Here is a 27315-nt window from a genome sequence, read left to right as displayed (position 1 = left end):
AATGGAAGGTCTGAATTTCATAACAAATTCCTAAATCTTGTTTGCTCCTTCCCGTTACTTCTCTTTGTACCCAGATTCTAAATTCAGGTTTTATACCTCTCACTGGCTTGTAATAGTGACTTGGAGGTGATGAGAAGTTGTCTTAGTGCAATGTCATAATCTGGAGAGCCTTAGAGAAGATTCTACACTTGGAACAGGGCAGAGAGATACATGGCATTACCGAGTTGCTTGTTTGAAATATTTCAGTGACACAAATGTGCACAAGGAATAGCGACAGGACTGAAAAGCTTTTTACCAAATAAAAATCACTTGTTTATGCATAGAATCCTGACTTGTTTCTGTGCTGGGAAAGAATGCAGGGCAGGCCTGGAGTGACCCCAAGTTTGTGGTGTGCAAGGTGGTTCAAACATCTGACTTTGGAGGCACCACGAGTGGAAAATCCCCCTGGCTAACCCTGGGCATGCACACCCTGAGGGATGGCATGCTGATTAATGCCTACAAATTAAATTAATGTCTCCTTTTAGAGACAGCAAAGCTGGATAGAGCTCCAGCTCTGTCTCAGCACAAGTAAATGCAATGGGGAGACAGGCAACAGGAAAACAAATGGAACTCAGCAGAGATGTCTCGTGGTAGCCTCCTGTTACAGGAATTAGTAGCTAATGCCAGCCCTTAAGATTGAGGAAAAGTTCCAAAAACTGTCCTATCAACCCCAACTGTTCCAGTTTTGAAGTGTTTTTGTTAAGCAAGGGCTAACTTGTCAGAACAAAAAGAGCAGCTGTAGGATTCTTGGCTGTTCATAGTGAAGATCTCATATCTTAAATATTTTCAGCTATCTGTGGTTATTCCACATAGGTAAAAATAACTTACAGTCTGCATAAATGTGGAGAATGAACACAAGGAAACAGAATCTGACAGCAAATGTTGCTTGTAAAAGAAAACCATAATCTGTATTGATCAAAGGAATAAAATCATAGCTGAGGGCAGTTGGGCATCACTAGTGTCTTCTGGTCAAGGATGTGCTGGGATTTGAGTAACTCTTGGGGTATTGTGGGTTTCAGGTGGGTTGTACGGCATAGGCAATGTCTGGCAAAGAAATATGAAAAACTACTGAAGTTTCTGAGACTGTATTTGGATTCTCTGTTCTTGTATCTTGGGCCAGTGGGGTGCCAAGGACAATATTTTGAGCAGTTGAGAAAAGGAAACGTTGCCTAATTTTGCAATTGCTGGTGAGTGCTTGCATCCTGGGAGGAGAGCAGCCCAAGCAGGGTGTTTGCCTAGTGAGGCTTGTCCCTGCTCCAAAGCACACTCTGAGCTTTTTACATATGGAAGTATGCAAGAATTCATAACCTGGCCCTCTGTTTTATTTGTGTGTATACATAACCTGCAGTTCATTACAGAAATCCTTGCTGCAGCTCTGCCCCTGCCCTGTCTGGGAGTGATGCAGAGTCAAGAATGGCCTTAGAAATTGCAAGAGGTTTGATACAAAACCAAGAGCTTATCAACGGTGAGAGAATGATCTCTGGCATTTCATAAATCATCAGCAGGACTAACGTGCTGTTTGGAGATTTGTATCCTTAGCAGATTAATCGTGCTCAGGAACTCTTGGGTAGCAATGTTGGATGAGACTCTGTGCCAAATAAACTGCAGGGAGAATGTCCTGGGGGATGGGAGGTGGAGAGGAGCAGCCAGGCTCAGCTTTCACATTACCTCAGTGTTGTCCTTGATAGCAGTCTTTAAAAATATCAGTCTTTAAAAACTGTTAAGCAAAACGACAGTGAAAAGCTTCTCAGCAACTTGCCTTGCTGTTGGCAGAATGTGGAGTGATTTCTGCTTCTGAACCTTTCAGTGTCATCCCTCACAAGACTTATCTACAGGAGGTTTCCCAGTTGCCTCCCAAGTGCCATCTCAGCTCTCCTCCAGCCCTGGAGAGCACGTGGTCATCAGGAAGAGTGGAGGTGTTAGGAGGTACCACAGGAAAATCTCTTTTTGGAGTGAAGTTCCCCTGGAATTCCACCCACCTGAATACTCATGTCAAAAAAACATAGAGCTTTTCTTGGCAGGATCCCAAAGTTTTGGTGTAACCAAGGGTAATTTTGCCAGCCTTTCTAGAATTTCATTTATATGCTCAGTTATTAATAGATTCTTGTGGTATTCACACAACTGTTTTTCCCTTGAATTCACCAGACTTGACATTTGTATTCTAACCCAATTAGCAATATTTGCCATACGCTGTAGTCTCAAATGCATACTTAGATGTAAGTTTCCATACAGCTAAGGATGCTGTTTGTCCCTCTGCTTCTCTGGTGTTATCTCCTTTGCCCTTTAAAAAATAAATACAAGTGTATACAAGGAGCCAAAATAAGCGTTGGGCTGTTAAATCATGCCAATTTTTCAGTTGCTGTGTGTAGCCTGCAAATTCATTTCTCTAGCAATGCAGAAGACTAATAAACCCATTCTGTGCATGCCTTTATTTGGCTTTTTCCTTGGACTCCACTTTTTTATGAACCAGACTGGAATGCTTCCACTAAGAAGCAAAGCAATTAATTTCAGCATCCTGGAGCCAGGGCTGTATTTTGGAGGTTGTCATACATTGCATTAATCTGGAGACCACCACTGCTCATTCAGTGTTCTGGTGTAAGTCAGATAACTACAGTTAATGACTAAACCCTTGGTATAAATCTGCTGTATTTCCAGACAGCTGTTAGATTAGTTCTCTCAATTCTTCTGCTGTGCCAGTGGATGCCAGCAAGTTCCAGATTTAAATGCTTTTTAATGCTTTGTGCAGCACTGGACATATTTTATAGACCTGAGTAGGAGATATGCTATATTGTGCTTAATAAACTATTCTTTAAAATATCCATGATTCAGCTGCTTGCATGGAAAAATGTATGCTTAGCTTTGAGAAAAATCTTAACTCTTACAGCTTTCCCTGTCAGACTGTTCTTAAAACTTGGACTTTTGCTTAAGGTGTGTGTACATGCTTTTCATATTATTTGTCTCACGTATTTACTGGCAAAGTGGTATGTGGCAGGACAAGGAAAACGTTGCCTTTTTCAATTAGATGTTGTTAACTTCTCTCCAACAAGCCAGAAACTCAAGTTTTTGTGGGCAGTCCACAAGAATTAGAGGGAAATAGATGGAGTGTAATTCTAGCAGAAACTTGTTTTGTTTGTTTAGAAATTGTACTGAAAGTTTTTGTGGGTTTTGTTTGGGTTAGTTTGGTTTGTTTTTTCTTTTTTAATCCAGTGCACAGAAAGGTTTCAGAAATTCTGTTTTTCAGTCGTACTCCACAGCACTTCAAAAGGCTTTTCTCAAGCCCACATCCCAGGAGCTTTTTTACTTCTGTGTCACACATTCTTCTTATTTTGTGCTATTTTCTTAATGATTTTTGTCTTTCTTAGCTTTCACCCACTGGTACATGAACACTAAGGAAGCAGTTCCTAGATGAGTTTAGGCAATGGAGGTTCTGGCATGTGTTGTCCTCCCTTGCGAGACCTTGCAGTTTGGAATCTTTGCACCCATTTACTCTGCAATATCTATTGCTGAAAATGCACCCTAAGAACCTTCAGGATCTGTGTTTGAAGTGCAGGATTTTAAGACATCAGATGATGCCCCAGTGCTAGTTTGTGATTAGAAGCTGAACTAAGCAAGGCCATTTCTCTTAATTGCGGCATTTCAATTCCACGCTTACATTTGGTGCTGAACTGAATGAATGCAGTTTCTGGGCTCCTAAAGAATCAAACCCCTCCAAGCAGGCACACAGGCAGCCTTTGTGATGACAGCCTGTAAAACCAGCAGCTGTCCAGGGGTTAGCACATTGGTCATGCTGCATGTGGAGCGCGGCAGGACATGTGCGAGCAGGAGATGCACAAACCTGGCACCTCCTGCTCCAGACAGGGACAGACCAACTGCAGTGACATGAAGAGTTACGCAGCCAAATGTGAATTAAAAGGGAGTTTAACCCTGCAGAAGTTGGGTGCTGGAATGAGGAGGGATGTTATGTGGTCTAGGAGGGAGTAGGAATGTGAGACTTGGGCTTCTGTTTGGCGCTGACAACTGCAGGCAGTGCCTGCTCCCTGCAGGGGCACAAGAGCAGAGAAGGGTTCTGAAGTGGTGAGCAAAAGTCAGAAATACACTGGTTTCATGGCATTTTTCATGGAATTTTTTGAGCAGAGAAAGGTTCTGAAGTGGTAAGCAAACATCAGACATACACTGGTTTCATGACATTTTTTGTAGGTGTAGGGCTGCTTTTCTGTCTTTGGTGTTTATATGTTTTTCTTCCTCATATCCTTGTGCTGATTTACCTGAGTGCAGCATGTTGTCTTTATAATTTTGAGATCAGCATGCTCAGAAGTGGAAAAATGCAGAAACCCCTGTTTTACAGAGGAGGGGAATAGAGGTAACCAGGTTAAATAGGAGTTGGCTTTGTAAACTACTCTGGTAACAGGAAAACTGCGGCTGACACAGGGCTGAATCCAAGGCTCCCTTATGAGAGCCCTGGCCACTGGATCATGGCATCAAACTTACCATTTCTGACATTCCAATCGAGAGAAATAAAGTAAATTCTTTTTCTAATAGCAGTTCTATTTGTGTTAGAATTTTAAGGTGGCTCTCTAATTAGTGGTTGAGGGAAATCAATGTAGAACTGTAATTTGCTTGAGCTCAGATACCTTTGCTCCAATTTTTGTATTAGTCCTGTATATGCACTAATTTAAAAAAGAAAAAAAGCAAAACACGATCTGAAATTAGGCACGGTCACCTTTTTCCTTGTTTTTTTTTCACTAGAGTTATCTGATTTTCTGTGAAGGGGAAAAAGAGGTGAGCTGCTGTATTTCTTTTGGAAGCCAAGCACAGCATTCATATATTTTGCACTGTTGATTTCATTTTTTAAATTTTCTGGTAACTCATTCTGCAAACAGTTGGAGTCAGCAAGAGCATCTTTGCATGCTGCTTGTGAGTGACTTGGACATATCTGTAGCAGCTGGAGGCAAGAAATGACTTTGGTTCTTTTGTCTGTGTTGGAAGTTACTCCATAAAAGTGTCAGAGAGAAGCTACACTGAAGGTGATGAGCTGAAGTTAATCCAATGTCAGGAAACACATCCACTGTTGAACCAGGCTGTCAGGCTGCTCCTCTGGGCTGTGGAAAGGTGAGGGCCTTTGAAGTCCTGTGTGTGTGAGTGAAATTTGCCTTTAAGCTAAGGAAATTGCAGATCAAATCTGAGTTCTAATTCTAAGCCAGTCACCTTCTCCATGGTACATGTGAGCTTGCTCTCAAATATCCAAGCAGTAAATGTTGGTTTTTACTTGCAGCTGGATTTTTTAATCTGTACAGATGATAAAGCACTTTTCTTAGATTATCTGAACAAACTCCAGGAGCTGCCATTTTCTGTACCTGCAAGGAATGATCTGGAATTATCTGTGAATGGCATAGTTGCCTCTTGCTGGTTTGGATCCCTCTTGTTCCCAGCAGCCCCAAATTGGTTCCTATTGACATGTGGCCTCAGAGGTGAGGAGCTGTGCACAGAGTGGCTTCTCAAGAGTTGCACTGGGGCTCCCAAGGGTGAGTGGTGTATAATATAGGAACAAAGTGCTCATTAGAGAAACAAAATGGGCTTTAAGATGCTAGTTTTGTCACTGAAGCTGTGAATATCTAATAAAAGATACCATGGTTTGTGGCCACTGAAAGTTGCCCTTTGTTTTTGGATTTGACAGGATTTTTGAAGAATTTGAAGGCATCAGAAAATAAGTTAGGTCATAGTAATCAGACCCTATTTTTTTCATTTTGTTTGATTTTTGGTAGTGAGGGGGAAAAGTGCATTTTCACCTTAAAACAAAGCTGCAAAAAGAAATCTGTAACTTGTGTGTGCCTCCCTACACAAACATCATGCTGGCTACCCCATTAGGAGTGCTTGTTGGTACTGCTGGTGAAAGTTACTGCTTGAAATCTGCCTTGAATGTTCTTACATGTTTTAGTGCTGACCAAGTGACAAAAAGCTGTCACAGCACCACACATGCTTCTGACTCTTATCTAACAGGCGAAGGGGGTCCCTTATTTGAGAGTTGGTGCTTAAAGAATTTTTAAATTTAGTGAAATCTGGGATGGAATATGGAGTTTTTCTGCTAGGTAATGAGGTTTCTTTAAAAAAATGAAGTAGCAATTGAAAGATGCTGCTATTACACGGCTGTCTAGTTGTCTGTGTGAAATAAGCTGGTGGCATCTGTCCAGTTGCAGACAGATGTCCACATCACAAATCATCAGGCTCCTTTTATAGAGCAGAGAAAATCAGCCCACGCTTACTCAGTTCAAGCCAGGAGGGATACAGTGAGGAAACCTTGCATTTCTCCTCTGTTCCATCTGCATTTAAAGAAGAAAAACACACATATGTGCCTCTTTCCAGAGAGCTGTTCCAGCATCACTGAATAGGAGCAAATGTCCTCCCGGGAAAGCATAACTGAAAAGTACTGGAAAGAGAAAATTTGTTGAGACAGATGTGCTCTTGTATAGATCAAGTATTTTTCTTTGAATAATCTGGTGGAACTTGCAGTTGTGCATGTTAATTCTCCTGGCTGACAGGTAGCTGGCTGGTGGGTTTTGTAGGCTCAATTTGGTGTGATGGACAGATGAAAGGCACTGTTATGTTACACTTTGGTCCCTGCTACTGCTGCTAATTTTGACATGCCATTGTAAAACTCTTTACTTTTCATATATGAGAAGGTGTTAGATTAAGTGGTTGGCTAATGGGCATCTTTGTTCCAGTTACAAACTCACGGTCTCTTTCAGCACTTTTCTATTTACTGCCATGACTGCTGTTTATGGCAGCAGTGGCAAGAGCAGGGCTGCCAAATTTATTTTAAAGATCATGGTGTATGGTGCCAACCCTAATCTCTCCTGGTGCCAAACTTGGCTCCAGCAGCAGTAGCTCTACATTGTTATTCTTGTGCAACACTTGCATTACATCATGCTGAAAGGAGGAAAAGAGATTTTAAAAATTTCAGTTATTCAAATGCAATATTCACAGTGGGGAAAAACAAGATGGAAAACAAAACTCCTGCAGTTCAAATGTCAGTGTCCCTCTGTACTTTGTTAAGTTATTTGAGGCCTGTTTAATATCATAAAATGGCACTTCCAGGAAGTGTTTTTCATTATCAGATCCGGCTTTGCAAAGGAAAACAGGGACATTTGTGTGCATGGCATTGGGTTGGTGCATTTGTTTTATTTGGGGTTTTCACTACCGTGCTGTCCTGCAGAGCATCAGTGACTGGATGGCAGGATCTCTGTGACGCCTCTTTGTTAATATCCTCTGGTTATCCCTGCAAATATTCCTTCCCTCTGTCTTGAAAATAAACCTAACAGCCAACAGCTTTGGGAACTCGGGCCCGGGTTAACTTTCACCTGGGCTTAAAGAAAAAAGCTTCAGCCTATTATCCCACCAAAACTCATAGGAAATCAGACCTTGGCCCACCTGAACATACAAAGTGAATCATGCTGTCCCATTTGTTATTCCCGTGTTGTTATTTTAGCCTGACTTTCAAATACCTACAGAAACAAATTATTAATGGAGTTAATATCAAGGAAAACATTGTGAGCATTTGCTCTGAGTAGACTCCTGTTCCTCTTGGCTGTTTCCACACTATTAATTGGTATGAGTAACAAAGTGCAGTTTGCTCAAGCATTGCTTTTGATTATTGTCCTTTTTTCTCCTAACATCTCCAAGATGAGTAGCAATTACATTTTGCTACTTTGCTCGCTGCATTTGTGCTGTAGCTCTTTAAAACAAGAAATCTGCTGCACTTTTATCTATAAACTGCCATTGTCAGCCAACCTCTTGATTCAGTTTGTCCCTTTTGAGCCTTCCAGTTTTAGATAGAAGAACAAAAAAATTGACATTTCAGTATTCCTACTGGTGAGGTAACCAACTTTCACTACAGAAAGATTATGCATAATGACAGTTGATTTTTATTTTTTTATGAGTCAAGAACAGAGGGGAAAGGTGGCTTTAGTTATATCTGTGGAGAAGAGGAGGGAAGGATAACTTCTTGAAGTTCAGCTGAGTGACAGCCTGTCTTCCAGGAGTATCCTCTGTTCTTCTCAAAGAGGAAGGATTGCAACTAAGGGAACATTAGAAGTTTATGAATTTGATTTATGTAACCATGTATTTGCTAAATCCAGATTGGTAACCTGATTTACTTGGTATCTAAACAGGGAAGGTGTATCAGAGTATGGTTGGATTTCCTCATCCAGGCCATGCATTTGGGAAGCAGCTTCAGGGTTAAAAGGTGTTGAGTGAGCAGCTGCATTTGCAGTGCTGGACCAGCCTTGCCTACAGCATTTGTGGACAGGAGTGTGTTTAAGCAGCATCAAAAGGAGGGGAGCAGCTCTTGTTATATTATAAGGATTAACTGGTTTGGCTCAACATGTTTGAAGATGACCCACCCAGAAATTCACTGTTGATCACAGAATGGTCTAAACTTTGTGAACCTGGTACTTCTACAAGTTTGTAGCACTGACAGAGCAGTTCTTTTCAAAGTGCCATTGTGATATCACCATCACTGCTCTTTTATTGATAAGGAAAACAAGGCAATCGGAGATTCTTCAACCTTCTACACACACAACAGCTCTTTGCTGTCTTCTCTGCTCAGAGAAAGTCTGACTTGAGGGATTTAACCAAGGAGAGAGTACGTCATTCTCACTCCAGCCTCACCTGTACTGTTATCCTAGACTTTCCCTCACATCCAAAGTCCTTTTGCTAACTTACATTTCATAGTTCTTTTCCCATAGCTCTTTCTGAATTATTATTCCCCAAGTGCTCCTCCTTTACAGGCTGAGAACGGAGGTGCTGACACAGGCCTGTTATAAAGGGGCAGCCCTACCTTTCTTAGTGGGTTGCTGGAGCCATTGCAGGACTCTGACAGGTTTGAGAAGTAAATCAAAACGGTGAAGAAATTCTCATAGTCTGGGAATGGAGAGATTTTGGACCAAAAATGAGTGAGAGAACATGCCCTGAAGGACAGGTCTCGTGCCTCGCCTCCTTCTTGGCTGTCTCGTGTTCACGTTGGTCATTATTCATTGGCATGGATATCAGTACTCCAGCACTGTAACAGGTTCCACCTAAAGATTTCAGAGGACTTTCCAGCCCCTAAAAAGAGCTTAATTGGCAATTTATACTGTAGTTCCCAGTTTTACATAGGCCTTCATGTAGTCCTGAGAAATTTGCCCAATCTCATAGCGATTGGAAGAACTCGGTAGTGTTACTTCAAGGTAAACTGCAGCCCTAGGGAAAATTTTTATATATATATATGTCTTTTGTTACTGCAGTTTGTTAAATACTGCAGTGCCTGGAGGTCTCACAGACAGTAGGACAGCATTGCACTGGTGAAAGCTTCATGTGCATAAAGAGGAACACTTGTCCTGCAGCTTCTCCAAGGAAGACACAGAAGGCACAAAGGACTTGCCCAGGAATCAGCTGAGTTACCAGGGGCAGAGCAGGGAGAAAACCCCAGATTTTCTGAGTCTCACACTAGGGTTTGATCTGCTATTTCTCTGTGACAAAAATCGATCTCATTGTGTCCTCTGTGAGAACTGTTCCCATGTGAGTGAGCACCACTTTTTCTTGCACACACTTACCTGCGGATTTTAATAAGAGCATTACTTCTCAAGCAGCAATATTTTCTAATACAATGATTTTTCTGGAACTTCAAGGAATCACAGAATGGTTTGGATTGGAGGAGACCTTAAAGATCATCTTGTTCCAACCCCCCTGCCACTAGACCAAGTTGCTCACATTCTGAGGCTTGGGGCAGCTTCGTGAATGGCGCATCACTGCCTTTTGAATGAGGAGTTTTTTGTTAGGATGTGGGTGGTATAAACGTTCTAAACCTTCTGGAAAATGTTTTCCCTTGGCACTTGTTCCAGCTAATGGCCAACTTTCACTGCATTAAGCTGTGCAGGGATAGAATTCCTGCTGCCCTGCAGCTCCAGCTGTGTGAGGAGCTTCCCTCCCAAGCTCTCTGCACCTTGGGATGATTTGTCTTGTCCTGCTGCATTAAATAGAGTTTCAGAGAAGTTATTACTTGCCTCATTGAATAGTTAGTTTTACAAAAATGATTGCCTAAAAGTAGTTTCATGCCACTGGGCAGGTATACTCAAGGCTCCACAAGTAAGCAAGGAAAACTCTATTTTCTATTTGTGATTTTCCACTACTTTTTGAAGCAGATGGTTTTTTTTTTCTGTGATGTTCAGTGCTTTATTGTCACTGCTTCATCCTGGTGTGGTAGAGCTGAAGTAGTTTCTGGATGCTTAATTTTGCTTATGTAGTTGCTTTATGTTACAGTGTATTGATGATGCAAATGGTTTACAAAATGAGGCCCTGCAAACACACACACCCACACACCCAAAAATGAGTTTTTTCCTGGTAAGATCAGAGTTTCATGTTCTGCTCTTTACTCACCATGACATGTGAGGAGAAAGCAGAAAACTGAAGGGAATAAAATCTAACTTCTTATATATATAGATAGATATTTATCTATATATATATATATCTATATATATATATATATATATCTCTCTATATATATAGATATATATAGATATATATATTTGTGTCTTTAGCCGTTCTGATTCTGAGAAGGAGGAGTAAAAAATGTAGTTCTTCTAAGTGGAAAGAGGTGCCAAATAGTGACAATTGTCATGAGCTGGACTCTGCAGCCCTTGGTTTGGGAAGCTCTGATTCTGGGAGCAGCTTTTTGCAGTTATTTATGAAGGGCCCTAATTCTGCAGCTGGAGCTGCTGGGGTGGTTTTCTGCAGTCACATGCAGCCCTTGCATGCCTGGGGGATCTGAATAGGAAGAGGTGTGATGAAATTAAAAAGCTTGTGAATGTCAAATAGGAATGTGGAAGCTGAAAGGGATTATTTATGTACTTTTGTGTGTATGCATACACATACAATTTTATATTTCAAATCACTGTAGGCTGTAAGCTCATGGTGTTTCTTTCTCAAGGTATCCTGTGTGGTACTTGCTTGTTCACAGTAAGAAAGCTGAGTAATTCTATGCTTTGGAAGATAATAACTTTGCAAGGGTTGTTCCACTTAGCAAATAGATCCAACAGACCAAAAAAAAGGCATTGTGAAAAATTCTACTTCCTCATTTTGACTTAGAATAAGTGAAATACTGTTGCTGTAATGAATTTTAAAAGGCCCAATGACTCCAGCCAGTGTCATGATGTGTTTCTGCTCAGGCTGCCAGGCTGAAGCTCTGTGCTGTGAGCCCCATCATGAGCTCACTGGAATTTTCAAGCTGCCTCTCAGAGTGTGCTTTCAGAGTGAATGGTGAAGGTGCCTTGTCCTGGGTGGTTTTATGGGCACTGAATCCCCTTTCCTCTGGACTCCTCAGCCAGAAAATGCTGCTGCTCCCTCTGCTCTATCTTCCTTCAGTCTCTCCCATTTTAATTGCAGGAAATGCAGGGGAGTCCCAGCCCAGCTCATGCCCCTTTTTCATCTCAGTCTGCTGTGTCTGCAGAGGGGACCAGGAAAACAGCACCTGGGGAAGGCAGTAGTGAAGCCCTGCTAGGAGAAGGAGGAACATTTATTTATATTAAGGCATCCTACTTTTTTTCCCCTTTTCTAAATTAACAGGTCTGAGCCAAAAAAGAAATACTGAATTCAAGGAAAAAAAAAGAAATATATTTAAAGAAGAATCAATGAAAAGCAGACTGGAATAGCAGGTGATGAAGCCTGGTGAAGCAAGTCAATGCTTCTGGAAATTCAGGACTTCCAGGGAAACAAGGCATGCAATTATTTGTGCCGGTTCCAAGCACTGAAAAATCTTAAGGCTGGCTTTCCTTCCAAAAAAGAAAGGGGGGAAAAAAAAAAGTTAATGTGGCTCAAAAAATTCATGAGACAGGAATTTTCATCTGTTTTTCACTGTCTGGTCTATGGGTTAGAGCAAGACAGAAAACTTCCAGTGAAAGTAAATTTTGATAAAAAAGACTGTCTCATTTAAAGAAAAAAAAGACAAAACACAGAAACCATGTGGGGAAAGATTTTAAAGCTGATGGAATACTTTGGTTATTTTTAAACAATAGTGGTTTCAGAAGTGTGAAAGAATTGGTCTATTTTGTTGTTTTTTCTCAGTTATTTTTCTTAAACTCATTTAGAATTAACACTTAAAAAAAAAAATAGGAATTTGACAATCTCAGTGTTAACCCAAACTGGTTTTTTCCTTACCCATAACATAAGTTTTATCTTGTTTCTCTTGATTTCATCCTCAGCCCGAGATAACACGTGCTGGAGGCTCTGTTATGTGTGCTACAGCCTTAGTGAGGACTCCTCTTCCTTTTGTGTCTGAAACAGGCTGGGCAATGATAAATCCAGACAAGTTCTGCTGCTTTTATTGTGCAGTTACATGGGTAAAAAACAGCTCTCAGGAATACAAACAGCCCGAGGCATTTGCCCTGCAGGTCACCTTGAAAGGATATCTTGTCAGCCTTGGACATGAGCATTAATGCCAGCCCAGGTTTACCTTGGTGCCAGGCTTTTCCTGCATGCATCCATCAGATGTGCTTGTGGGTGAACTAAGACTCATTATAAAAGAGAAAACAGGGTCGTGGCTTTCACCTGCTGAAGCATTTGTGAGTTTTTGAAATGGAACAAAGAAGCTATTATAGATGGAGAGAGGAACGGCCAAACAGTGTGGGGAGGAATGTACTGACAGAGGAAATGAAATTACTTTCCTCTGCTTTTGAAATGTGTGGATGGAAGTAGCCAAAATCTTCAGTGTGGGAGATTCCCTATGATTATACCATGTGGAAGGTGGCTGCAAGATAATACTGTTTTCTTTGCTTATGAATGATTCCTTTATTTTTGTACAGGAGCAAAGTAAAATTGGGAGCAGAATTTTGCTACCAAAAGTTCTGGCAACGTTGCCTAAGCTACTATGCTTCCCCTGGAGTTAAAACAGTAGAAGTTTTAATTCCCAATGAAAATTAATGAGGCATAGCAGGTGCTTTTGAAAATTTTATCCATATGGGGAAAAAAATTAATCTTGCATTTCCTAGGAATGAATTAAACCCAAACTTTTTAGGACTGGGATGGGTTTTGTTTTTTTCTCTGAACCAGAGAGTGAGAAAGCCATCTTCAGATTTTTCTGCATGTGATTCACTTCTGAAATAAAGTGGGGCTGTCATCTTTTTAGTGATGAGTACCACTGGAATCATCAAGTGTTTCTTAGCAATCTGCACCATTTTTTAGGGGGGTAGAAAGATGAAAGCGGTTGATCAACTAATTAAAACCAGATAAAGTCACAGAAGCAAGACAAAAATGTGACTCTTGCAATTCTGCTGCAATCTCTGTCTCTACTCCTCCCCTTCCCAGCAGAGCTGAAAGCAGAGGACTTGGCTTGTACCACTCCTGCCTAGGGCTCTGTGCTGGCATATGCAGATGTTTAGGAAGATCTAGTGGTTTAAGCTTGTATTTGGCCTCCATCCAGATACAAGTAAAAATTCTTGAGAAAATCATTGCATGGGATTGTTGCAGGGAGCGTGATTTCTGAGAAACTTTGCAATTTCTCACTCTCTTGAAGTACTTGTCCTTTCCACTGTAGACTCTGGCAGGTTTTTCCCAAGAAAAGGAGTTCTGTCTTTTTCACCTGCAGGGCTCCCACCTCTTCAGTTCCCTTATTGATGGCAGATGCAGTGCTGATTCTCCTTTTTTCCCACACCCATGCCAGCTTTCCCCCCTTAGTGTCTTTTACTCCTGAGTGTCCTTTCTGTTGCTCAGATGCCCTCCTGCAGAATGCTGTCATTTTGGGGAAAATGCCCTTGCACGTATTCCCTCTGAAATCTCTCCATCACTTGGCCATTGAGTTTACCCTGGTACCTCATACTACCCAGGTGTCTTATTTGCTGAAAATGCCCTGAAAGCTCTCCTTTGAATGTTTTTTTACCATTTGGGTATATTTTGAAGCCAGAATTCTGTTTTCTCACCCCAGAACTGGAGTAGAGATGAGTGAGAAGTGCAGATTCCCCGACACAAGCCCACTGCCTCTTTGGGGAGGATGGAAGTGCCCTGAGCTGCCTTTAGTGTCTTGTGGGTTGATGTTAATAACAAGTGGGAGCAGGCTGAGAGAGGATTGAGGTTCTGCCTGAGCAGCAGAGCCCCAAGCTTTGGAAGGAAACTCCTTGATCTGTTGCTGGTGCCTTCTGGCTTGTCAGCTGTGCTGGGCAGAGCTGTGGTGAGGTTCCACCTGCCCACAATGCCATGGTGGTTTCCTCTTCCACCCTCTCAAAATATGATCCACGGAGTTCTCATCACCTTGCAGGCTCAGTCTGCACACCTGATGCCTTGAGAGGCTACCTAGAGGTAAAGGAATAGAGTAGAGATTTATTAAAAGGCCTTCATAGGATGCTCCTTGGGCAGTACAAGAGCCTGTCCATGGCTACACCCAAGGTGGACAATGGGTCACGAGTTCTCACACTTTTATAAGTTTTGGTCCATTTCCATATTGGGGTCAGTTGTCCAATTCCAGCTGCAGGTGATGCAGTCCCATCCTCCCAGATTGCTCTCCTGAGTTTGCTGTTGTTTGCACTTTTTGGGCCTGAAGCTGCGATGGTGTCCTTAGTTCTCAGGCTGGGAAAGGATTGTTTGGTGTGACTGAACTGTGAGGAGAACTTGCTAACACTTTATGGGAAGTTCAGAGTTCTGTACTGATGCAGTACAGAATCTGTAAAATATGAAAGCTAAAGCTTAAGGCATTCCTCCATGGCACTGGACACCCAGTTTTGAGTACTTTGCTGGAGAGAGATTGGATCACTCAGGAGTTCTGTCTTCAGCACACTGCCTTGACTTGGGGTCTGGAATCACTGCTTTCAAAACATCACTCACTGTAAAAGAATAGGGGATTTGCCAGTTGCCCCAACACCTCAGTCAAAAATCTGAAACCTTAAATTGTTTAATCTGGCATTCCTAGCTTCATAATGATTGAAAAGAAAAAAAAAACACCTTATATTTCTATTTTTTCCTTCCTAAACATTAGAAAAAAGTTTCTGTTTTTGGCAGGGATTTTGTGGGCTAACTTTCGGGGCGAAATACTGGGGTTTGGGTAGGGGATTCTAATGGAAAAGCTGAGCAACAAATTCACTCAAGGTTCTTCTTAATTATAGAAGCCAAAAGCTCTTCCAGATGTCTGTCAGCCCTGCATGCTAGATGCTGCCATCACTGGTTTTAATAAAAGCTCATATTCAGCAAACTTTATTACTGATTTACTGTACGCTGCTTAAGCCAGAAAATGTTTTTTTCTCTAAAAAGAAAACAAAGACCTGATATTTTCATCAGTTGCACTCCAGCATGTCATTTACTGTGTTAAATACCAGCCCTGTTCCATTATTTGACTGTTTTCTGTAGCTTGCCATCATTAAAACTGGAATCGCAGAAACTCTTGTCAAGAAGTCCATAGGCAAGAAATGCACATGAATAAATCAGTAAATGGTGCGTGCAAAACAGGCAAAGCCACTAACAGCACTCAGACGTGACAGGCACAGCCAGCCAGGCAGCTCTGTGAAAAGTTACCTGTTTGTACATGCAGCTAATGCAGACTCTAAACTAAAATGAGAGCTGAAAAAGCAGGAAAATACAATGTGACTTGGTGAATACAAAAGTGAACAGAACAAAACCAGTAGAAGAACCATCAGGCAGAGAGTAGCTAATGAAATCTCTGAACAATGATGTAATTAAAGTGCATTAATCACTATAAAATATCATTTGCCTTTAAACATCTGCTCCTGTTCACTTGGCAACAGCCTGGGCAGTGTCATGAATGATGGAGGTTTGGATTATGCTGAAGGGCATGTGTTATCTGAGAAACAAGGTGGAACAGCCCCAGCTTGACAGGATCTGGGGCAGCAGTGCTTTCCCTTGGTTCAGGGATAGCACTGAGGAAGCAAGGGGAAAAGAAATGAGATGGTGCTCAGAGTGGAAAGGAAAAGCTTGTATAAAATGGAACCCCACCTTCTCAGCCATGCAGACAAAATTTAATTGGGTGCTAGTGGATTTGAATAAACAAATTCCTTAAATCCTCGGGGGAAAAAGCCCCTGCCCACCCTGCTGTTTTCAGAGAGCCTTAGGAGCCATAGCTCATACCTTGTTCTGCCCCACTGAGAAGCACCACAAAATTCTCCCTGAGCCCTTTCTCTGTGGCAGCCTGGCTGTGCCAGCAAGAGAGTGCTGGCTTTTCTGGAGAAAAAGCTTTGGCACAAGCTCAGTGTGCAGAAGGGTTGTGACCATCCCTTACTGCCCTGCAGTGCTTTGGTGCGGATGGAGCAGAACGTCCTGCAGTGCTGAGTGAAGCCTCTCATGAGCTGTGTTCTGAGTTCAGTGAGGAGTCATGGACTGTTGTTTCAGCTCTGGGCTGTGTCCCTTGGGTAGGATTTTTTACACCTGGGGATTACTTTTTTTGTATCTTTGCACACATCTGCCTCCATGCTGCATTTCCACGCCGTTGGTGGCGTGGGCACTGGCTGTGGGCACAACTGGTGTCACTGTGCCTCTGCATTTTCAGCTTTTCTCTCTCTAAGGCCGGGAGGGGAGCCAGCTGTGCTCCTCTTACAAGGACACATCTGAAGGTGGAGCCCTTTGAGACCCTCTAGCAGCAAAGATGCAGCTGCAGAGCAAGGCTGATTTTTATGCTGCTCTGGTTTCCTTAGCAGATCTGAAGCTGATAGCGCTTGGGGACAAAGGGATGACACAAGTGTTGGATCCAGAGCATTTCTACCACACTGGTCATTTATAAGGTCCCCTTCATGGCACATATTTGGGAAGACTTTACCTGCCTCAGGAATTGAGGCTGTGTTGGTGATGAGATACCCACATGGATTTCCAAGGGAGGCAGATCCCAGATCCCACCTGGACACAGGGGGATTGGGGTTGTGGGCACTGTTCATGGTTATGCCTCTTCATTTCAGCCTATTCTGTGAATTCACAGAGAGTTCATGTTTTTTCTGTCTGGGCAGCTGTCAGGTGAGAAAGCGAAAATGAATTTAGCTTTGGTTTTGCTGTTTAGTTACAGATGAAATGATCTGCTTTGTGCTTGTTCTTAACAATACTTGTCCTCCCTCACAGGCTTTGTAAAAGGGATTGGGGAGATTCAGATAAAAAGTTTGTGGTTTTCTGTTTCTCAAAGCTGGTAAAGCCATACAGGGGTATTTAAACAGAAAATCAAAACAAACCTCTTGGCTTCTCCCAGAACACATAGATGGGTATTGCAGAAGCCTGACGATTTCAGCTTTATGTGCTGCTCTCTGTAACTCTGGGGTGTTTTAGGTGTGCTGTGGGTTGTGAGCAGCCAGGTGCTGCCTGCCCAGTCCAGCTCAGGGAGGTGCCAGCCTGGGAGCAGGGATGTGCCAGCTGCCTTGGCAGGCACACTCAGTGATGAGGGAAGGAAGCCTGAGCAAGCTCAGCCAGGATCCACTCACCACCACGTTCCCTCTCCCCCATCAGCTCTTGCTCTGTCCAAGAGCACAGTTATGCTTTCCCCTAACAGCCCTAATTCCACCCAGTGACTTCCAGGGAGCTGAGCTGAGGTTGTGCTCTGTGTGGCCATGGAAAGCAAAGAACAGCACAGAATCTTTGAGTTGTCTGTTCATCATCTGTTCTGGGCTTGAACCAAAAGCTGCAAGTTTAGTCTTGGAAAATCCAAATAGGTTTCCATTGCATTGTGTGTATTTAAAAAGAAATAAAGACAATTAATTGAGAAATTTAGCTCCAGGTTTTCTTTGCCCAGTGGGTTCTTCAGTTTAGATGCAGGCAATGGTTGCACAGGGAACAAGGGGAGAATGTGATGGGAGTGAAGGTTTCAAGGAAACCTGCCTTGCATAAAAGGAGTTGTGCAGGTATCAAATGTACCAGACCTTATTGTACTCACCCCATTGTCTTCACCAAAACATAGGAGTGTGAATCTGTGCACTTAATGACATATTTTGTACCCATCCAAAACATCCAACACTTCCAAAGAAAGCAAGCAGCTGAACGGGTCTGTAGCTGCAGGTGGGCACATGAATTGAAAAGGGTGGTGTGTACAGGAATAGACCTATTGATTTTATACATAAGGTCTGAAATAAGGATTTAGTCCTTGTTTCTGGACTGTTGGTGTAATGCAGAGGTTGTAAGCTGTCATGGTGGTGTAGGTCATGTGCACACATGAAGAATTGTGTTTTTCTTCAGAGATGCAAGTCCTAGATGTTGTTAATTTGAAGGTTTTGGTTGCATCAGAGAAGGTTGCTGATGTGAAAGGGACTGTCCTTGTATCACTGCCACCTAATGGCCAGGACATTGTAGTGGGGTGCTTGGTTTGGGTGTCCCCTGGAAAACTGATCCTGTCACCAGTCCTGACTTTATTACCTTGTAAGACTCGCTAATGATCTTAACTGCCCTCAGCTTCATTTCAGCCTGTTACAGTCTGTTCTGCAGCCTCACTGGACACTGGTGTGTATATTCTTGCTTTGATGGCATATGAGAGATCTGGAATTTTGTTTTTGTGTGGTAAAATCCAGGCAGAAAGGGAAATCATTAATCAGATGGGTGTAATCTCCAAGGAAGCAAGTACTGCATTTTAATTCAGCATTTCCCTTTGATGAAAACTTTAGTGAATGTTATTATGTGGAATTTATATGAAGCCTGGGTTTAGGTAATCAGCTTTAATATTTATACTCTTAGGGAAAAAAAATTGAATCATTAGTAAGCATGCATAATTAATGAATAAATTGTATTTTTCCTTTGTTTTCCTTCAGGTATAAGGAAATGCTAGATCTAGTGATATCACCCAGCCTGACTGTAAATAGAGAGTGCCCTGACAGACTGAAGCTTAACCTTTCTCACATTTATGCCACGGCTCCAGATGACATAGAAGGTAGGCTGCTCTTCTGCTTGCTGTTTGCTGCTTAACATAAAATAAATGAATATATGTTACCAAAGGGATCTGGCCACTGCAAGGCCTCTGCTTCTGGCAATTAGTTCTATAGTATAGCGAGCAACTGAGATTTTTGAGGGCTTTCTTTTTTTGTATACTCACCAGTTCTGGTTGAATCCTTTAGTTGCACAATGGCTTGAATGCAAATGGGATAGAAATATTTCATATGTAAATCTATATCTGTGTATAGTTGGTGCCTGCATTTACACACATGCATGTGTAGATTTTTGTTCCACTGGAAGAATTGCAGGTGTAAACTGTCTTTTGTGTAGACCTGGTAGTTTTTGCTGGAGCCCCAGTGGTGATGTGAACGTGAGCCCTGGGCTTTGGTGGCTGTGCTGCTGCTGATGTTAATGTGGGGGCCGTGGGGGCTCCCAGGCCCAGAAATGTATTGAGCAGCCTGAAAACCTCCTGCCAAAGCAGCTCTGTGCCCAGTTTGCATCACTCTGAGACCACTGCTGCCATCCCCTAATGGTTAGCCCTGCTGGCCCCTGCTCTGGAGTTCCACATTTGGCAGGTACCAGGGACAAATTCTTTCAGTGGTTGAGGCTCTGGTGGAAATTTATCTTCTCCCCCCTGCCCCATCGTACTGTTCAAGTGAAGGAAACAGAAGAATGTTAAATCTGCTAAAAAAATTATTGGCAAGTGATGCAGCTGAACTAGTTCTTGCTAGTACAATCCCAGCTATTGTTTGCTGCGGTCAGGATCTGTCAGCCTTCCTGTTAGAGGGGAGGTAGGAAAAGGCACTGGCTATTATGTTTTAGTAGTATGTTTAACCCTTCATTTAGAGGCTCTTGGAAGACCAGGAGATGTTTTGTTTGCATGTTTGCTCAGGCATTAGGAATTGCATGGTTAAATCACGCCCATCGTGGCTGCCTATTTACAAGAGCAGCAGAAGGGAAAACAGCCTAAAGGAAACATCCTTTTAAATGGTGCTGTTTGCAGAAAAGATTACAGCTAGAAATAATTTTTAGGTACATAATTTTGTAAAAGTCTTGGTGCAGGAACTGTTTTTTGTTATGGGGTATAAATAAGAGCCAGCACAGGAGCTACTGTTGGACACCACTTTGCCAGTGACAGCTCACGTTGATTTGTTTCTTATAGAAATATTATGGTGTTTTTTCTACAGAATGATCCTCTGTGCTACCAAGATTGTGCTCTTTCCCCTGAAAATACTTGTGGTTAATTTGAAGAACAGGAAAATACTTGTGTGTTTGATAATTCTCAGACTGACAGAGCTCTTCATGTAATAAATGCACACAAATTTGTGCTCTGCATTACACATAAAGTATTAAATTTAGCAAGTCTAGTCATGGTACTTACTCATTTAGATGTCCATGTAGGTGTCTGGTCTGTTGTTTCCATGGGTGCTTGTCATGAGATGTGCAGTTTTATCAATATAATTTTCAATGTAATTGAAATATTATATATATAATGTATAATTTGCACATTTTGCCTGTAGGATCAACTTTGCCTTTTCTTGTCAGTGACAGTAGCATATTGCATATGCTACACACACAGTAAATTCCTACTTGGCATTCTTGGCAAACTTATTTACTCTGTTCCAAAATAAAAATTTGATGCTGTGGTGTTTTTCAAAGAGAAAAGAAATGAGGCTTGTGCTCAAACTGTTCTGCTGGTTTTTTGGGTAAAAGCCATTAAGAATTAAAGAAATGAATTTAAAAATGTTTATTTCTTCAGTTGAGTTCTGTTAGGTAATGAGGGACAGACAGAAATGGTGTAGTTCTTGTTTTCACAGTCTGAAAATCTAATTTTCTAAACTGTTGTCTTTCAGGTAAGTCTAAGCAAATTTTTCATAGTGAGTTTGATGGTGACTCAGGTAAGCCCAGTTTTGGTTTTAAACTCAGTCTTTTTTGTGTGTATAACATTATCCTTTGTCAATAATATGTGCATTTTTATAACACTGTCCTTTGTCAGTATATTAAACTAAACCTCTCTGCCTGTTGCTTGGGAAATAGATTACTGTACCACGTTTTATAGGTACAGAAAGCAAGGTAGGGTTGCAGGTGGATTTTACTTTTCTAAGGTGTGGGAGGGTTGCAGGAGTTTGAAGAGTCTTTCTGGTTTTGTTTCTGTGAGTCATTGGGGTGATCCTGTCAGTGATTATGCGTGTAGAGGTTTCACCATTAATTACATAAATTAACATTCTAAAAAAAAAATGATACCTAGTAATTATTATTTTAGCAAGGACTCATGGTTATGCAATTTTTATTGAAGTTTAGTCTAAAAAGTTACAGATTAAATGGCATTGTTGTTAAAAATAGTTTGATGTAATCTCTGTATTATAGCATAAAATGATCAAGCCATGTAAAATGTTGTGAAAAAGGGTTGTGTTTGAAAAACAAATTCAAGAGATCTAAATCAGAAAGAACAAACATTTCAGATGTGAGCATGTTGGATCTTTTTGGTCATTCTGTCCATGTTTACAGCACAAATTGCCCAAACCCATAGAACTGTTTGCGTGCATTTAGACTTCATATGTGCTTGCATATTTCATTAAATGAAAAATGGTTTAAATGTTTAATTTGCCAGCTGACCAATGTCTGAACAAAGGAGGTCGTGCTGCTTTGGTCACTGAGGTGGCTGCAGAAGCCATGTGCAGTGAGTCTGGTGTGTGCATTGATGCACAGGACACACAGAGCCTGAATCAGTTGTGGCTTGTCATTATTGATGATTGTGAGAGTGTTTTGGCATTTGTAGTGCTGAATTAATGACAGCTTCAGCCAGGAACCGAGGAGCAAAGTTTGGATGGCACTGTGGAGGCAACCTGCAAAATGCACATGGTGGTATTTTGGTATGACATTTTCAGTACAACTTGCAGGTTTTAATTTAGCTTTGTTTGTTTGTTTGTTTTTAGTTTTTATTTGGTAAATATAAATTTATCTCTAAATAAAGCTGGTGGCACATTTTTCTTTGGTAGTGTTACAGCACACAGTTGTTTAGTCCATTAGAAGGCATCTTGCACATATAAGTTGCATGATAGATTTTCTACTGATGTAATTTTTTTGATTGCTGGTAGTTCAATAAGGTATGCTATAGTTAACTCAAAAAAGTCAAATTAAGGAGATTTATGATGTTGTATTTTTAATATTTACTATTATTTGATATATTTTAATGGACATTAAAGATAGTGAGTCATGGTCTAGGAGAGTACCAAAAAAAGCAAAAGATCAAAATGTGCAGTGAGCTTAAATCACTTCAGCAATCATAGTATTGGCTTTTATAGCCTTTAGCATATGAGTCATTGCTTCAAAGCCCAGCTTCATGACTGATATCAGTCCCATGAGAAGAAGAAACTGGTAGTTCAATCAACTGGTATCACTCTCAATTAAAAACTAAATTTATATTTGTTGTGAAGCAGAGAATATCTTTCTTACCTACCTCAGCTTGGGAATATTAACTAAAAAATAAAAAGTCTTTTGATTCCTGTATATTTTTCTCAAACCAGCAGTGGTAAAAACAATTGTATCAGCTTGGCCACAGAGCAGAACACAATGAAAATCTAAGACCCTTTAATTATGTTTTCCAGGCAGCAGCAAAGCAGCACCGCAGTGTCCTCTCCATCTGTACACCACAAAGTGAGTGCTCGTGCCAAGTGCTGTAATTTAAAATCCCCGTTTTGCTGAACAGCCATTTTGTGCAGACTTCTGTCACCTTAAAGAACATCTGCCCTAAGCCCATCCACCTGTTCCCCCACACGTCTCTGGCACAGGGAAGTAGCTGGTTCTTAATCTTCTTGGTTATGGAGTGAAATAAGGTTTGAGGTACTGTGAACTGTGGTTTTGTACCTCTGGGTATCCAAACCTTATCAGTTTGAATACTGTTGTGTTTATGAGTAACCACAGAGGAGATATGTCAAAATGTCTGAGGTTTCCCATCTCACTCACTTGTTCGGCAAACTCAAAATGAAACATGAAAAATCAGTGTTGATTTTATTTTATTTTTTTAACTTGCATGTATTTTGCACTGTCTTAAAGTTGCCGTGCATTTAGGTGGCTTAATCTGATAGTTCACAAAACAAACTTCTGCTTCAGTCCACTCAATTCCCAAAATATTCAGCATCCTGTGTTGAACGTTACTTTAGCGAGATGTCTAGAACTGTTCTGCTTGTGCTCTAGAAGACCATGTGCAGTAACTATTGCCTTAAACCCTTCTGTTTTCTTGTTCTGAATAGACATTATCCCCATATAGTGACAGTCCCGTCCTTCCCCACGATGGCAGCCTATGGACAGGCTCAGTACAGCACGGGAATCCAGCAGGCTGCTGCCTACACTGCCTATCCCCCCCCGGGCCAGCCCTACGGAATCCCCTCCTACAGTGAGTACCCCACAGTCCTGGTGCCTGTGAGGACATTGTCCTCCTGCTGCTGGCAAAATTGATTTGGAGTCTTTAAGTTTTACACTGAAGTGTCATTTGTGTCTCAGCAACGTTAGGCTTAGAGGAAAGTCTGACTTCAAAAATGTTGGGTTTCCTTTGAACTACGCCAGCTTTAAACCTATCAGCTTGTCATATCATGGGTTATGTTTTTGCAAAGTAGGTACGTTTGGAGCCAGTCAGTAGTAGACTATGAGAAATTCAGGCTCAGTAGGATGTGCCACTTAGGGAGTAATAGCTCATGAGTGTTCCCATGATTCACTGTCAAGACAAAGTAAATATGATATTTATGAAAACGACTCTTTGCCATCCTTGATTCCTCCTGAAATTTCAATAACACAAGCTACTTTGAGAAAATTTCTGTGTATATTATTGCAGAAGAACCAAAATGCAGAGCAGAATAAGGCGTGGGTGAGATGTTACAGAGTACCTTGGTTTTGCAAGACATTTTGTGTTTAAATGGACACTTACTGGCTGTATGTGCAGTCAGCATTTCTAACCCCAGTCAGCTTTGTTCCCTGCTTTTCTGCACAGCCCTGCCAACAGCTGTGGGGAGACAGTGCTGGGCAGGAGCAGCTGGGGCAGCTAATTAAACCAGCACTCCTGACAGAGGAATGCCTGCTACACCAAGCCCTAAGTGTCCTCAAGCTCTGCGTGGGGATACTGAGCTCTTGATGAAGCCAGAAGTTCTTTCCACTCCTAAAGACCAAAGAGATGTTGCTCTTATTTAGGTGCAGCTCTTTAACAGAAAACTTTGGGCTTCCTCCTTCTGGCTGCTCCCGTGAGGGCTGAGTCTTGCACCATTAAAATGGTTTCATAGTTTTGTTTCCACTCCTGTTTTCTCTTGTGCTCTTTAACACCTTTGTTTACTTGGCAAATACGGTATCTTTTCCCAATAAGAGGTTTTTATACAGACAAAGCTTTTACTGATGGGGAATTTCATGCAGCATTCTGGAAGGCTGGGGAAGTGGCCTTGGCAGAGCCAAAGCTCTACCAGGATGATGAGAGGAATGTTTAGAGACCCTTTCCTGGAGCTGTTTGTGTGTTTGCATCAGCTGGCTGACTTCCAAGGAAAACCCTGAGCAGTTGTTCTGTTAGAGCAGGTGAAAGCAGAGCCATTTGCTACTGCCTGGAGGCTTTAGGGCATACATGTGTCAGGCCCATATGCTGCTTATAAATCCTGTGGGTGACCTCTTAGCATCCTTGAGCACTGATTTCCCTCCCCCAGCCTGTACACCCTCTCTATGATACTCAGCACAGCACATGAAAAACTCCACCTGGCTGACAACCAAGAACAATGAAGCAGTATTGTTTTTAGGCACAAAAAATAAAACTCGGCCAGCTCCTAGACAAAACAGAACATTATGTGGAAATTAATTTGGTGCTAAGGTATTTTGCTGTCTGACAATAATTTTTAGGCTTCCAAAGAGGCCCATTTGCTGAAGATTAATTGTAACTGGGGTGGGCAGGTTGAGTGCTGGCCTGTGGAGTGCTGATGGAATAGAAAAGCAGGGGGTGTTGGGGAGAGGGGCTTCTCTGCACACTCCTCTCTTCCCCAGCAGTGATGAAGCCCCACACTTGCAGAATTTGTCCCCTCACTGTCCAAATAAACTTTCTGCCTTTCACAGCCATCTTGTTATCAGCTTGTGCTCAAACTTCTTCGCAGTTCTTCTCACCAAAACCTATAAGTGATTTTTATAAAAGAAAACATTATCTGGGAGAGCTTACTCCAAACCTGAGCAAGCACAGACTTGCTGCTTCTAGTTAAGCTAGAAATGAGCATGCTTGGGGAAAGGCACCTGAATTCAACTTGTCTACAAGTGCTAGAAGATGACAACAACATGGAAAGTGTGTAAATCCAATGTCCAAACATCAGCAGGGTCTTTTTTTAATCCCAGCACCCAGGGAGTGTCCATTGGCCATCTTTTGTTGTGCAAATAGGATGCAAAGGAGGGTAGGATCACGCCCAGAGGGTTCATAATGTGTTGCACCTTTGAGCTGTTTATTTTAATAATACAGCTGTACAATCTCAGCAGCATCTCAGAATAAAATATCAACTCCTTTCATTACCAGCAAGGGTTTCATCTTGCAATGTTTAATTCAACTATTGTTGTTCCCCCTGTAAATTGTCAGTTTAATTGCCTAGTTTTAGAAATGAAAAGATTTTTGTGGCTTCAGGGCTTACCTGTTGTTCCTGAACTGTATGTTATATCCAATTGAGTAGATGATAACCCTCCTGTAAGACTTGCCAATAAATGTTTTGATATCAAAGCTGAAAATACGATGCAAGTAAAAAATAACTCTTTTGAGAACAGAAATCTTGAGGTTATTTTGCTGAAGGTCCTGTTCCATTGTCAATCATTGCTTGCATCTGATAACTCTTGGAAGCTTATGTGTCAGTTTCTTCAATTCTATAACAAGAGTTTCTTCAATTCTATAACAAAGTGATATGTTCAGAAATTGCTTTTGAGAACAGTACTATTCATGGCTGTTTACCCATCCTAGCAAAAGTGCTTTTGGTTGTAGATACAGGATGTAGCTGACTCAAATAAATTAATAAATCACAAATAAATTTGGGATTAATTTGTTTGGCTGTTAGGACACCTGTTTGGGTAATGCAAATAATTAAAACACACACACACATACATATATACATCTATATCTATGTGTGTGTGTGTGTGTGTGTGTAATGTTATGTTATATTATATTATGCTATATTATATATATAATATAATATAACTGATATATATCACATATACATATTAGATAGATATATCTCTAACATATAGATATAGATATATCTATAATATATATACCTATAACTGATATATATATATATATATCACATATACATATTAGATAGATATATCTCTAATATGTGTATGTGTGTGAAATAAAGTGTAAAAAAAGAGAGCTTATTAGGTTAAAATCCAGCTGAAAAATCATTAATATACCTCATAGTACATGCTGAAGATACCTGTGTTGGATGAGGCACCAAAAAAAAAAAAAAAAAAAAAAAAAAAGAAAAAGGAGACCTGTGGGTTTGGGGTTTTTTCAGCTGCTTTTTGTCCATCTTTGCATGCCAAGCACTCATGTTTTGCTCTTGGCTCCCCAAGGCATTAAGACAGAGGACAGCCTGAGCCACTCTCCAGGGCAGAGTGGCTTCCTCAGCTACGGCTCCGGCTTCAGCGCGCCCGGGGCGGGACAGGCGCCCTACACCTACCAGATGCACGGTGAGTGAGCAGTCACCTGGGGCATCACAGGGTCACCTGGGCACCCACAGGGTCACCTGGTGTAAGAGCCATAATGAGGGATGTGGGACTCCAGGGGCTCTTCAAAATGCAGTTTATTGTACCCAAGATTTCACAGCAGTCCAGGGTGGTGGGTGACAGAGCCTGTGCCTACAGCTGTCAGCTCTAGCTGCAGGCAGGCCTGGAGACCCTTTGGTTTTGATTACCTTGCATTATATACTTTTCTTTGCTGAGCATCTTAACACAGTAGAACCAATCTATACTTCAGCTATTACCTATAGCCTATCATAACTACTATAATTACCATATTCATGTTACCGTTCTCCAATCACTAAAAGTTAGTACATTACAGATTAGCTAGTGGAAAATTCTGAGACCTTTTTTCTACTTGCAATGTTTGCTGGCTTGTTAGCCTGTGCTATCTTTCTGCTTGGTAAAAACATCTTCTTGTTTGAGGTGGGTTTATCCTTTGTTCTGAGCCATAAAAACCCCTTCTAACTAACACACCCTTTGCATCCTTTGGTTAGCCAGTAAGACTGGCTCAGCAGTTCTTTTCTTCAATATCAAAACTTGCTTCCATCTCTATTCCTTCATCAGACTCTTCATTTAAAAATCTTTCTGCTAAGCACACATATCTGTGAGACTTCTTGTCAAACTTCCATCCTTCCCAACAGCCTGGGGCACTCACAGGGTCACCTGGGGCACTCACAG

At 41.5% G+C, this 27315-nt stretch overlaps 1 protein-coding gene across 6 annotated transcripts in view; it reads left to right on the top strand.

Moving 5' to 3' along the window:
• EYA2 (EYA transcriptional coactivator and phosphatase 2) overlaps positions 1 to 27315 on the top strand; it is an 88253-nt gene that overhangs the window by 19462 nt on the left and 41476 nt on the right. For 3 of the 6 annotated variants that reach the window (XM_030963327.1, XM_030963326.1, XM_030963325.1), the window contains exons 2-5: positions 18780 to 18898; positions 22509 to 22557; positions 23154 to 23296; positions 26470 to 26586. In XM_030963327.1, coding sequence (XP_030819187.1) covers positions 18790 to 18898; positions 22509 to 22557; positions 23154 to 23296; positions 26470 to 26586 — 418 coding nt within the window. In that variant the 5' untranslated portion in view covers positions 18780 to 18789. Of the gene's footprint in view, positions 1 to 4347; positions 5149 to 18779; positions 18899 to 20753; positions 20799 to 22486; positions 22558 to 23153; positions 23297 to 26469; positions 26587 to 27315 lie in introns of those variants that run through there. The other 3 variants (XM_030963330.1, XM_030963328.1, XM_030963329.1) reach the window with 3 other exon arrangements.

The sequence above is a fragment of the Camarhynchus parvulus genome, chromosome 20 (assembly GCF_901933205.1).
Source record: "Camarhynchus parvulus chromosome 20, STF_HiC, whole genome shotgun sequence".
In the NCBI taxonomy this organism is placed as follows: domain Eukaryota; kingdom Metazoa; phylum Chordata; class Aves; order Passeriformes; family Thraupidae; genus Camarhynchus; species Camarhynchus parvulus.
This window is presented reverse-complemented; position numbering and strand designations above follow the sequence as displayed.